The sequence below is a fragment of the Anomaloglossus baeobatrachus genome, chromosome 2 (assembly GCF_048569485.1).
Source record: "Anomaloglossus baeobatrachus isolate aAnoBae1 chromosome 2, aAnoBae1.hap1, whole genome shotgun sequence".
Classification (NCBI taxonomy): Eukaryota; Metazoa; Chordata; class Amphibia; order Anura; family Aromobatidae; genus Anomaloglossus; species Anomaloglossus baeobatrachus.
The window spans coordinates 324,769,755-324,783,137 of NC_134354.1; the positions used below are offsets into that span (position 1 = coordinate 324,769,755).

The following is a 13,383-nucleotide window of genomic DNA, read 5'->3' on the forward strand; positions in this document are numbered from 1 at the left end:
CCTGCTGGATCAAAGTTTGGAAGCCTGACAGACGCCAACAGAGGAGAGTCCCTAAAAAAACATGCCACAGCATGGAGATCTGCTGAGCATGCAGAACAGGAAACCTGTTTTGTCTGGAACCTTTTACAGTCAAAAGTATACATGTTAAATGTAGGTTTATGCATGTTTGTGGGTTATAATATGAGATAGTAAACTATTGTGTATCTCTTGCAGGTAGTCCGAAGTCGTCTAGAGCAGACTGGTATCCTGGTTCACAATGTAAAACTAAATGGTTCTGCTGCAAGTCATGTGTTGCATGAAGATAGTGGCTTGGGCTACAAAGATTTGGACCTCATATTTCTGGTGGATTTGAAAGGTCCTGATGCGTTTCAGGTGGTAAAGACTGCTGTATTGGATTGTCTCTTGGACTTTTTGCCTGTAGGGGTCAATAAAGAAAAGATTACACCCATGACCCTAAGAGAAGCCTATGTTCAGAAATTGGTTAAGGTTTGTACTGAGAGTGACCGGTGGAGTCTAATCTCCCTCTCAAACAATAATGGAAAGAACATAGAGCTGAAATTTGTTGACACTCTAAGACGACAGTTTGAGTTCAGTGTGGACTCGTTCCAAATAATGCTGGATTCAATGCTCCTCTGTAATCAGAATTTAGAGACTCCAATATGTCAGAGCTTTCATCCATCTGTGACTGGAGAGAGCATGTTTGGAGATTTTGTTGAAGCAATGGACCACTTGCGTAATCGGATAATTGCCACACGAAACCCAGAAGAAATCCGAGGTGGTGGTCTTCTCAAATACTGCAACCTGCTTGTGCGTGGCTTTAGACCAAAGTCAGAAGTTGATATGAAAACTATGCAGCGGTACATGTGTTCACGTTATTTCATAGACTTTCCGGATATTCGAGAGCAGTTAAGGAAACTTAAATGCTATCTGCAGGACCACTTTGTGGGGATGGAGGACAAACGTTATGAATACCTAATGACCCTTCACAATGTGGTAAATGAAAGCACCGTGTGTTTAATGGGACATGAACGTCGGCAGACTCTCTCACTCATCGGCTCTTTGGCTATTCAGGTGTTATCTGAACAGAATCATGTTCCTTCCTTCCCAAACTTTACCTGCTACTACCAGCCAGCAACCTTTATGAGTGATGGAAATTACAACAGTTACTACCTTGCACCAGTCCAGCCTGTGGTGTCTTGCAGCCATTCCTATCAAACATGGCTTCCCTGCTGCAACTGACTTTCGCCTAGATCACTAACCAACTTCTGTCCTCAGCCTTCCAAGCTGAGCAAGAAGTGACTGGCTGTCTTTGATCTGTCCGTGTGATATTGAAAGGGTTAGGTTATGCATCATTCACCATCATATCTCTAGAAAACTGGTTGAGAGACTACCATTAGTATTGAAAGTTTCCTCCTTTCTTCCTAATTCTTCACTGATACAAGTTGTAGAACAAGCTTTCAATGTGAATTCACCCAGTACTTGGGACCAAAGTGTAGGAGTTTAACTCTTAAGTGCCTGTAACGCTTATTTGGTTCAATTCCTAGATTTTAGAAATAATTCCTCATTCTTGCTATTAGTATTACATAACCATTTTACTGCAGATCACTCCATCACACCTCTTTCTATCCACCTCTTACTATGTGCCTTTTTTTTTTTTTTTTTTTTTTTTTTTTTTTCATTTTGCAAACAAGAAAACAAACAAACATTATTTGATTTCTACACCCACAGACTTTAACTAGATTTATATAGTTTGGAGATATATTTAATAGCACCAATCTAATTGTCTTTACACTGCCATTGTTGTGGTCTGCCAAAAAAACACTAGACTAGATGTTGGAAGCTATTGTCACACTTCTGAGGCTGAATCTTGTTTTTGGTAAATATGGTTAAGTGCACATAAGGCTGTGTAAATGAGGTTTTGCATTTGTATATGGAGTCAACATAAAGTGGAACTTTGCTTAACGAGTAACCCAGTTAACGAGAATTTGGCTTAACAAGAAAAGCTTTCTTTAAATTTGTAACTGTTTACGAGAAAGCTTTGCTGTACGAGCAAATACTCACCGCACACACTTCCAGTTCTGTACATCCACTGTGCTCTGACTCGCTCTTGCAGTCCACACAAACACACATGCACGCACGTACATACAGTATTATGCTCACCTTACCTTCCATTGCCGGCCTAATGGTTCTTGTAGTGGACGAGGGAGTAATCCTCGAACTAAAAGACCCAGGAGTGAGTGTGAGTGTGTCAGGGGACCAGGACACAAGTTGTGGAACGAATTGTCTGCATTAAACGAGTAAGTTGGTTAACAAGCACACTCCCAGAACGGATTGTTCTCGTTAACCAAGGTTCCACTGTATTTGAATTGAGTTTTGAAATCTTGCACAACATTTTGCTGAAGGCTTAAACCTGTTTGCCAAAGTCAGTAAGTGGTAATGAATGCCCCCGTAGTTAATGGGTGGTCAGGGTGTTAGATGTGAGTCATGTGCAAACCTCACTAAAGCTTAAAGGAGTTGTCCGACAAACTCAAAAATGTTTGGTAAGCTAATCTGTACTGTATTGTCATATAAAACACCCCTACATTATTTTGTTTTGTAACTTTTGTTCCTCTTGAATTGTGACTTTATTCTCTGCAGCTCCTTGTTTACATTTTGCTCCAGCAAACTGACCACTTCCTGTGCGACACCTCCCAGTCACAGCTGGCACCGCCCAGCCTCAGTCCAGGCTCGCCTCCTGCCCGCCTTCACTGTCCAGCCTCGCTTGCCCCCTGCGCACACATTCCCTGTCAGTATTCTGCCCCAGCACCTGAGGCTGCTTTCACACCTCCGGTTTTAGCAGTGTGGCTAAATCTGGCTCTGAAACCTATGCAACGAAAAAAAACGCATCCTTTGCATAAATTTTTACATGCGGCCCGTCCGGTTTTTGCCGGTTGCGGCAAGCTACTGAGCATGCGCAGTGCAAAAAAAAAACGCATGCGGCGGCCGGATGCGGTTTTTGGCACACTCGTCGACCATAGGCATGCATTGGAAAAAGCGCCGCATCAGCCGGATGCAGCGCGATGCGTTTTTTTCCGCCGGACAAAAAAAGTGCCAGGCAACGTTCCATCCGGCCGCCGCATGGGCTAAATATTCGGCAAAAAACGGACGCAACGCAAGGCCATGCTGCACAATCCGGCACTAATGTTTGTCTATGCGGAAAAAACGCAACCGGCGGCAAAAAAAGTTGCGTTTTTTCTGCAAAGAGCCGGATTGTGCCGCACAGCAAAAACCGGATGTGTGAAAGCAGCCACTTTAGCATTGGAAATAACAGCCCCACATCGGGCTCTGCAAACCACACACACACACACACACACACACACACACACACACCGCTCTGTACCGACCCCCCCACCACAATCGTTCTGTACCGACCCCTACCCCCATGGGGAACACATGTAGGCTACATTCACATGACCGTTCCGTTTTTGCGGTCCGCAAAAAAGGCCCGTTTTTTTCACGGATGCATCAGTGTCATCTGTGTGCCTTGTCTTTCAGTTTTTTGCGGACCACAAAAAAAAAAAGCAGCAAGAAAGATAAATAGATGAGTAGATACAGAGATGGATAGATAAATATAGAGACAGAGATAGACGGATGAATGAATGGGATGGATGGATAGATGAGAAAAACATATATAATGTCCCACCCCCCTGCATATTCTAAGCTGTCACCCTTTAGTGACTTTCATGTGGCACTAAAGGGTGCTTAGCCTTGTATTTAGCCAAAAAATAAATAATTAAAAATCCATTAGATGTGCCAATCCTGGCGCTTCGCCCCAACTCATCCCGTTGCCCTGGTGTGGTGGCAAATGGGGTAATGTACGGGGTTGATGCCAGATGTGTAATGTCACCTGGCATCAAGCCCAGCAGTTGATGTCACGCGTCTATCAGATACCAGACATCACCAACCCAGTCAGTAATAAAAAAAAAAAAAAAAAAAAAAAAAATTTATTTAAAAAAAAAAAACTCCCCAAACCATTCCCTCCTTTCACCATTTTATTGAAAAGAACAATAAAATTAGGGTCCGGCGTAATCCAATAAGGGGGGTCCCACGACAATCCATACCATAACCATAGTCAATGTCCCAGTCAATGAAGAACAGAATGTTCCCCATTGTCTGGGAGACCAGTGCAGTGACCTGAGCTAACATCAATAGCCCAGGTCACTGCAGGGGATGACGAGTGGTGCTGTCAGGAGGTTAAATGAGATCATTACCTGCAGTGACTATCTCCTGCACTGCTGACGTCACCGCTGTCACTGCACTCTATGCCCGCCGCGTTCTCAGCAGTATCGCGAGAGCCCGTGACGTCACCGCTAGTGACAGTCTCTGGCTGCCCGCGAGACGTGATGTGAGAACGCCGCGGGCATAGAAGGCAGTGACAGCGGTGACGTCGGCAGAGGAGGAGATCGTCACAGGAGGTAATGATCTCCTCTAACCTCCTGCAAGCAGCGCTGGTCATCCCCGCGGCTGCACGCACTGTGAGAAGCTGCTGATACACTGCAGTGCGAGCAGCCACGGGGCTGGCAGGGAGCGGGACACAGACTGCTCGGGCACTCCTGCTATCCTAAGCACTGTAAGCAGGGAGCCCGGTGCTGGCGGTGACCGTGGGCAGGGAGAGTGTGGGGGAATGTGTGGGAGGGTGCAGGGAAGGGGGCGGTGACTCCATGCACTCTACCTGCCCAGCAGGGCGGCAACAAGCTGTTCCCAGATTTGCATGTCAATATGGTCCTGCCCATGTTGACATGAAATGACCGGAAGCCGCAAAATCGCGGCAGGAGCGGTCACATGACCACTCTGTGCCGGGGGAGAGGGGCTGACAGCAGGGCAGGTAAGTGCTCACTAGCTACTCACCTGCCCCAATGTAGCCCCATAGGGTAATAATATATTAAAAAAAAAAGTCAAAATAAGCCAGATAACCCCTTTAAATTGATAATCCAAAACCACTGGAAAAAATGAACTGTAGAAATTCCTTCCAATGTAATAAAAAAAGTTATTTGGACCACATTAGTGCTGGTGGCTTTTCAAAAGGTGATGGGGGTTTTTTTTTAGCCCTTATCTGATTTAGTATTGATTGAACCTGTAATTGTGCTTGTTACTCTTGAATAGTATGTGAGCAGTGGTGATATGACTCATGTTTGTGTATTCATTGGCACATTCCCCCAATTGATGTGGAGCAGAGTGGTACCAGAACTTTCTAGTGGACAACCACTGAAAATGATTACATGGCTTCTCATCTGGGGAACCTGCCGTGGTTTGGAACACAACAGTTTAGCCAGACAATAATATATTGCACTGTTTAGTTTTATAAAACAAAGCTCTTGATTTTCAAAGCCAGATGACCTTAACACTATTTGATACGGTCTGGTAACTGTTTAGTCTATGGTGTTCATGTAAAGATGACTACATAGGAAGCTATATCTAATTACGGCTGTGAAGCCTCCTGTAGCAGGAGTAATACCCAGTTTGTGCCACTGAACACAAAGCAATGTCCTTAGGTCTTGCTCCCATTAGTGTACACATCACTCCAATACTCATCCCAATAAAGTGGGACATGTTGTGCATATATTATTGCTTATGTCATGCAGATGCTATGAGTGTGCATTCCCCACACCACTCCTCAGCCCAACTATAGCTGAGGAAAAATTTGGAGATGAAAACTGCCTTATATAATAACACTGAGTACAATCTGATTTTGTTTGTGTTTTTTTTTTTTTTTGTTTTTTTTTTTGTTTATCTGATTGCCCTCAGTTTTAAATTGCCAGTGAGGCCTTAAAGGGAACCTTTCAGCAGGATTTCACACCCCAAACTATTTGCATTTGTAGCTCTTTCAAAGACAAGTTCAGTAATACCTTTAAATGTCCAGCCTGTTCAATCTGTTTTGAATTGATATTCAAATGAGGTTGAAGAACCGTTGTAGATCTGAAGCCTAAAGGTGGTGTCACACACAGCGACAACTACGTCGCTGCTATGTCACCATTTTCTGTGATGTTGCAGCGACGTCCCGTCGCTGTCGCTGTGTGACATCCAGCAACGAGCTGCCCCTGCTGTGAGGTCGTTGCTCGTTGCTGAATGTCCTGCTTCATTTTTTCGTCGTCGCTCTCCCGCTGTGAAGCACACATCGCTGTGTGTGACAACGAGAGAGCGACGAAATGAAGCGAGCAGGGAGCAGGAGCCGGCGTCTGGCAGCTGCGGAAAGCTGTAACCACTGTAAACATCGGGTAACCAAGGGAAGACCTTTCCCTGGTTACCCGATATTTACCTTCGTTACCAGCCTCCGCCACTCTTGCTGCTAGTGCCGGCTCTGCTGTCTGCACATGTAGCTGCAGTACACATCGGGTAATTAACTCTGTGTACTGTAGCTAGGAGAGCAAGGAGCCAGCGCTAAGCAGTGTGTGCGGCTCCCTGCTCTCTGCACATGTAGCGACGTTATGATCGCTGCTGCGTCGCTAAGCAGTGATCATAACAGCGACTTACAAGGTCGCTGTTATGTCACAGAAAATGGTGATGTAACAGCGACGTCGTCGCTGTCGCTATGTGTGAACCCAGCTTTACTCCAGTGAAAGTGATAGAGCCTTGCATCTCAATTCAAACAGATTTCTCATGGCCATGGTAAAGGTATTACTGAACTTTACTTTGAAAGCTGTGCGTATAAACACTGTGTGTTCTGCTGACTTTTTTTTTTTTTTTTTCTAGCACTGGAGTTAAAATGCAAGCCCCCGGTCATACTCATTCAGTGCCTTAACCTGCAGCATCATCTTTCAACAGTAACTTCTGACTGGCCGGAAGTCACAAGTTGCATCACAAGCTCCAATGCATCTGTTAGTGATGAGTGAGCACCACCAGGCTCGGGTGCTTAACCTCCATCCCCAGGTGATTTTTCAGTTTTTCAATATTTTTTTTTTTTTTTGCTCCTTCTTCCAAGAGCTGTAATTTTATTTTTTCTTTCTAGCTTTCTCGCCATATAAGGGCTTATTTTTTTTTTTTTTGTGGGACGAGTTGTACTTTTAAATGAAACCATAAGTTTTACCATATAGTGTACTGGAAAACGGCAAAAAAATTCAAAGTGCAGACAAATTGCAAAAGTATGATTTGAACGATTGTTTTTGGGATATTTTATTCAGTGTTCACTATATGGTAAAACTGATGTGTTGGTGTGATGCCTCAGGTCAGTACAAGTGCGTAAACACCAAACATGTATGGGTTTACTGTTCCCTAAGGGGTTAAAAAATTCAGACTTTTGTCCAAAAAAATTGGCACTTTTTGCCCCATTTTCTGAAAACCGTAGCGTTCTCATTTTTCAGGATCTATGGCTCAGTAATGTCTTATTTTTTGCTTCTCAAACTGACGTTTTTAATGGTACCATTTTTGTGCAGATGCTACTTTTTTGATCGCTTGTTATTGGATTTTGCGCAAAATTTGCGGCGACAAAAAAAAATGTAATTTTGACGTTTGGAAATTTTTTTGCCGCTACTCAGTTTACCGATCAGATTAATTTTATATTTTGAAAGGGCGTCTCTGAACGTAGGGATATCAAATGTATTTTTTTTTTTTTTTTTTTTTTTAAACTTTTAATTTTTCAATGGGGCTACTGGGAGGTGATTTCAACTTTTAGGTTTAGTTTATTTTTTTACTTAGTCCTCCTAGGAGGGCTATAAAGATCAGCAGTCTAACCACTCATTTATTTCTGTAGATCAAAGCAGCATTTCTCTGATTTGCAGAAAAGCTGCTCTCCTCACACATGGCCCTCTGCTGGCTGTAAGAGGAACTGACTCATGATGACTACAGGAGTCATCACATGTCCCTGTGCTACCATGACAACAATCGGATCCACGTGATCACATGACTTCCGATGAAGCCAGAGTGCTTACTGCGGCTGGGATGTATACCTCGCTGTCGCATTTTGCCAGCGCTGTGCAAGGGGTTAATAGACACAAGTGGAAAGCAGATCTACTCGTGCCTGATAGCCACACTGTTCAAATCAGCTGACATGTGTGGAACTCGCTGCCAGCTGCTCGCAGCAGCCAGCAGTGAGTATCCCAACATGAGGCAGGACGTACCCAATATGTCCAATGTTGGTAAGTGGGTTAAGAGCATTTGAATATTCTCATGGATGCAACACTAGCATTGGAGTATAATGGAAGTCAATGGAGGACCCATGCATTTTACTAAAAAAATACAAGTCCCCCGTTGACTTCCATTATACTCTGCTGCTCAAGTTGCACCCATCCAAGCATTCAATTGCTGTTAAGAACCTGCTCATCACTAATCTGAGAGCCAGAACAAGGCTCTCATAGACTCGTTGATTTGTGATCTATGAAACACTGTAGCTGCTGTAGGTCACAAATCGCCGAGACCATCTCGAGCAGCAATGATAGAAAGTGGAGCCATTGGAGGATAAGTATGACAAAGGTCAGGGAAATTAGCTTTAAAGCACTACTCCAGTGGTGTAATTAAAATTCCCACTCCATGTTTGTTTTTTTTGTTTTTTTAAGGTAATAATGGCCTTGGTTATGCCATTTTGGCGGACTGGTGTAAAGCAGTTCCCAAACACTTTAAGCCACATTTGCTTTACATCTGGGGCTTGGGAACGTGGATGTTACAAAGTTAAATGTATAAGTGGTGTTTAGAAAAATCAATTGATAGTGGGGAAAAATTGCCACAGGAAATGTGCACATGGCTTTCTAGCGTGTTTTTCCAAAAATAAGACTGTCTTATATTTTTTTTTGTCCCCCCCCCCTACCCCCCCAAAAAAAAGCACTAGGGGGCTCATTTTTGGAGGAAGTCTTATTCTTGGAGAAACACGGTTAGAGATAAGTTTACCCCCAAAAAAAGCAGAACTTTAACAATTGCATACTATTTACTATAGCAAAATATCAGCTTGTATTTCTGTCAATGACAGATGCTGCTTTGAAAGCGAAGGATGGTAAACTGTTACAATTAGTACAAAATTGTATATCTTTTTGCCCTCTTAAACATTGTTTTAAGATTTTTCAGGGTGAGTAATATCACATATCAATTGGCCTAGTCCAGAAAATACATAAAATAGTTTTAATTTAATTCATATTGAAACTTGGATTAGAGCACTTAAGGTGTTTTTTTTTTTTTTTTTGTTTTTTGTTTTTTTTTATTTTTAATGATGGCTCTTCATATTAGATTTTTGCATTTCTTTGAAAGGACGTACTGGATTAAAAGGGTTGTCTGGTCTAAAAAAAAAAGTATGACATGCAGTTTGCAGTCATATGATCCTCACATCGTGTGCACTGTGATGATTCTTCAGTATCCACACTGGGAACAGTGATCATGTAACCGCATGTATGCAATATCCATATTCCCTGCCAGACTCCGATGACTGTTTCTGGCCTTGCGCAATTCACTCGTCTTTAGTGCCTGAAACAGTCTAGTTGGATTCTGTCTGGGAGTATGCATATCGCATACTTGTGGTCACATTCCTGGCTCTGACACCAGCAAATCCTCCCAGTGTGCATAATATGAAGATTCATATAGATTGACTGCAGACTTGTCGTTTTACACCTGACAACACCTTCAAACCCCTTTTTGTCCACTATTGGACCAACGCTTATTAATAACACAAGTGCTGGACACTTAACTATATTTTTCAGATTGACACACTTAACTCCTGCTAAAAAGTATGCATCTAATATTGATACAGCTGCCTGTAATTGCGGCAACACTCGGACCCCATATCCTTCCTGATCAGAGAAAACGTCTTATGCTACACACTGAGCTATGTGATTGGTGCAAAGCTAAAGAGGAAGCTTACTGGGCTTTGAACAGAAGCTAAAGGACCATTTTTTTTTAAAAAAAAAAAAAGAGAAAAAATTTCCTTCACCCTATGACGGCACCACAAAATAAAGGGTGGTACCTCTCCTTGCCTCAGTTGGTTTCCTGTCCTTGAATGGTGGAGGGCTATGAAGATTCTTACCCAGCCCCTGTGGTCGGATCTGGCAGAGGCACAGATCCCCTGGAAGTGCCACAGCGGATCCACGGGGGCTTCAACTGTGAGCAGGCGTGTGCGGCAACCCACATCTGGGAGGTGGTAACTACCGCCGCGCATCTCCGACCACATGTGGGCAGCAGCGTCCGGCACCATCTTAGGTGTGGCATTGCATGTTCTGATCTGCGCATGCACAGGAGCATCTAGGCGGTGCCATCTTGTGTATGGCGCCTCCGCTTTGCACATGCGTGGGTGCGCTGAGATGACGTGGTGGTTGGTGATCCAGGAGGTGCTTGAGGAGGCTCTTGAGGGGCCCCGTCCATTTAAAAATGGCTGGGGGATCACTGGTCAGCAACTTTTGCTCCAGTCTGCCCCCCTCCGGCAGGATCAACCAGCAGACCCCTCTGTTGGCAAGAAGACAATCTCCCAGCAGAAACACCACAAGTCTCTGCAACAGCCTCAGCGTCATCGGAACTGCAGTGGCACTGGATCTGGTGAAGATTCTCTAGTAAGAGTGGTACCCGGTCCAGTCAGCGAAGCCAGGAGCGTGACATACTCGACAGCAGAGGAGCCTCCACAGGAGAATTGTCAGGTGTCAGTGTTCCTCCCCCTGACTCAGTACCGCCTCTTTACATGAAAGTGGTGAGTGATCTTTGGGAAAGTTCACTTTGTAGAGGGGTGGCTTGTGTCTCCCCTTCTATCCTGTTAGGTGGAGAAGCCGAAAAAATATTCCTCCAAAACTAGGAACAGGGAATGTCCCCTTCTGCAAGCAGGGGCTGGCCCATACTTGGACTAAAAGGCTCTGCCTTTTTCTGACATCACCTTTTGGGAGAAGGATTCTACAGACTGTAGCCCCTTCCTAGAGTTTTATTTTTCGTTGTAATTCTCTTGTGGTGCTGTCAGAGGGTGAAGGAAAAATACGTAATCACTTACCGGTAATGTTTTTTTTGTTTTTTTTTTTTGTTTTTTTGGGACCCATGACGGCACCTGTATATTCCCTCCCTGCACTGGTGTTATTTTTTTTCACACTTTTGCTTTTTTTTTTTTTTTTTCTTTCACGAAGTGTTATGGTGGTGGGCATATGTTGTATTAACCTTTTTTCTTTTGGAGGTCCTTTCATGCTCTAACAAACTGATGTGGGGAGAGGTACTTCCCTTTTTTTATCCTGTAGGTTTCCTGTCCTTGAAGGGCGGATCCCTCTCTCGTGCAGTCATGGGTTCTGAAAAAACACATTACCGTTAAGTAATGTATTTTACATCATGTGACTGATCATATGATCTGAAAGGTCCTTTGAGTTGTGTGGAAAGACATTCAACTACTCAGCTCCTGCACCCTCTGTTCAAAGCCAAGGTGTCGCACACTACAGAGATTTCCTTCCCTATTGTACTCTAGTACATTACCCCACCACTTTACACTACCAGGGAAGTTTTAATTGATGGGGAAAATGTGTTTTTGTTCTTGTGTTTTTTTTTGGTTTTTTTTTGTTGTTTTAATTTCCTGCTGTCTAAACCTAGTGTACCTCTTATGGTAAAGTGTATCTTAGGCTATGTGTGCACTAGAAAAGTGTTTTTTTGTTTTTTTTTTTCCTTAAAATCTCTTGAGAAACTTCTGGGAGCATGCGTTTTTCCCGCGGTTTTGCCGTGGTTTTTCCGCAGGTTGGTCCCTGCGGTTTTTTTATGCTGTAACTGCAATAAATATAGATAATCGATAGACAGACCGATAATGGATAGAGGGAAAGATGGATAGATAGATAGATGAGAAAGACATATATAATGTCCCACCCCCCTGCATTTTCTAAGCTGGAACCCTTTAGTGACTTTCATGTGGCACTAAAGGGTGCCTAGCCTTGTATTTAGCCATAAAATAAATAAATAATTAAAAAAACGACGTGAGGTCCCCCCATCTTTTGTAGCCAGCTAAGGTAAAGCAGACGGCTGCAGCCTTCAAACCACAGCTGGCAGCTTTACCTTGGCTGGTAATCCAAAACAGAGGGCACCCCACGCTGTTATTTTACATTAAATAAATAATTTAAAACAAAAAACGTGGGGTCCCCTCCCAAATTGGCTCACCAGCCAAGGTAAAGCGGACAGCTGTGGTCTGGTATTCTCAGACTAGGGAGGGGGGTCCCACGGCGATCCATACCACAGTCACTGTCCCAGTCAATGAAGAACAGAATGTTCCCCATTGGCTGGGAGAGCAATGCAGTGACCTGAGCTAACATAAATAGCCCAGGTCACTGCAGGGGATGACGAGCGCTGCTGTCAGGAGGCTAGATGAGATCATTATCTGCTGTGATAATCTCCTGTACTGCTGACGTCAGCGCTGTCACTGACTTCAATGCCCGCCGCGTTGTCAGCAGTATCGAGAGAGCCCGTGACGTCACCGCTAGTGACAGTCTCGGGCCGCTCGCGAGACTGGCTTATACAGCAGTGACTGCAGTGACGTCAGGAGGCAGGAGATCGTCACTGCAGGTAATGATCTCATCTCACCTCCTGACAGCAGCGCTCGGCATCCCCGTGTCTGCCTGCGCTGCAGCGTGACAAGCTGCTGATACTGCGGGCAGACACTGACACTGCTGTGCAGTCAGCTGCGGGGCTGGAGCGGGACACAGACTGCACGGGCACCTGGAGGTCACACGGAAGTGCTTCTGTGCGGTGTCCAGGGAGTGTGACGTGTGTGTTTACTCTGTTCCGCTTCCTCTTCTGTCATAATGACATCACTTCCTGCAAAACCGCAGGCAGCGATGAGCATTGCCGCAGGTAAATCGCGGCTATACCGGGGGTATACCGCACATTTGCTACCGGGGGTATACCGCAGGTACCTGCGGAAAAGAAGTGACATGCACATTTTCTCAAGAAAATCTTCAGAAAGAATTTTCTTGGAAAAAACGCAGTGTGCGCACAGCTTTTTTTTTTTTTTTTTTTCCCACCCCCCCCTCCCCCCATAGGTTTTGCTGGGAAATGTCTGCAGGAAGATTACAAACATTTCTCAAGAAATTTCTGCAGCAAAACCGCGGGTAAAACTGCCTAGTGCGCACAGGGCCTTAAAGTCTGATAACTACAGTATGTTTCACACTTTAAATATATCAACCAACAAAGTTATAGCCCTGTTTGCTCTCAGTGAAACTTCACGATTTTGCTCTCTCCCTAACCTAGGATTGCTGATTGCTATAATGCTACCAATTCCACAATCTTAAAGTTGGGCTTTCGAGATATTAGGGCCACTTTTTAAGCTGTTTGTTAAAATAAACTTAAAAGTAAAATTGCCATTGTATACATTCTTTTAAAACAAAAAGTAGGTTCAATTTGCATACTCTTTATGGACTGGCTCTGCTCAGCGTGGTCTTCATCAGTCCCCTAACAGACATGTCACATGATGGTTGCAGCCAACAA

At 44.1% G+C, this 13,383-nt stretch overlaps 1 protein-coding gene across 1 annotated transcript in view; it reads left to right on the forward strand.

The window, feature by feature from the left end:
- The window catches only part of TENT5B (terminal nucleotidyltransferase 5B), a 67,062-nt gene extending 62,418 nt beyond the window's left edge, over window positions 1-4,644 (forward strand). Inside the window, exon 2 of the mRNA XM_075335899.1 lies at window positions 214-4,644. Coding sequence (XP_075192014.1) covers window positions 214-1,239 — 1,026 coding nt within the window. The 3' untranslated portion in view covers window positions 1,240-4,644. The remainder of the gene's footprint in view (window positions 1-213) is intronic.
- The last annotated feature ends 8,739 nt before the right edge of the window (window positions 4,645-13,383 follow it).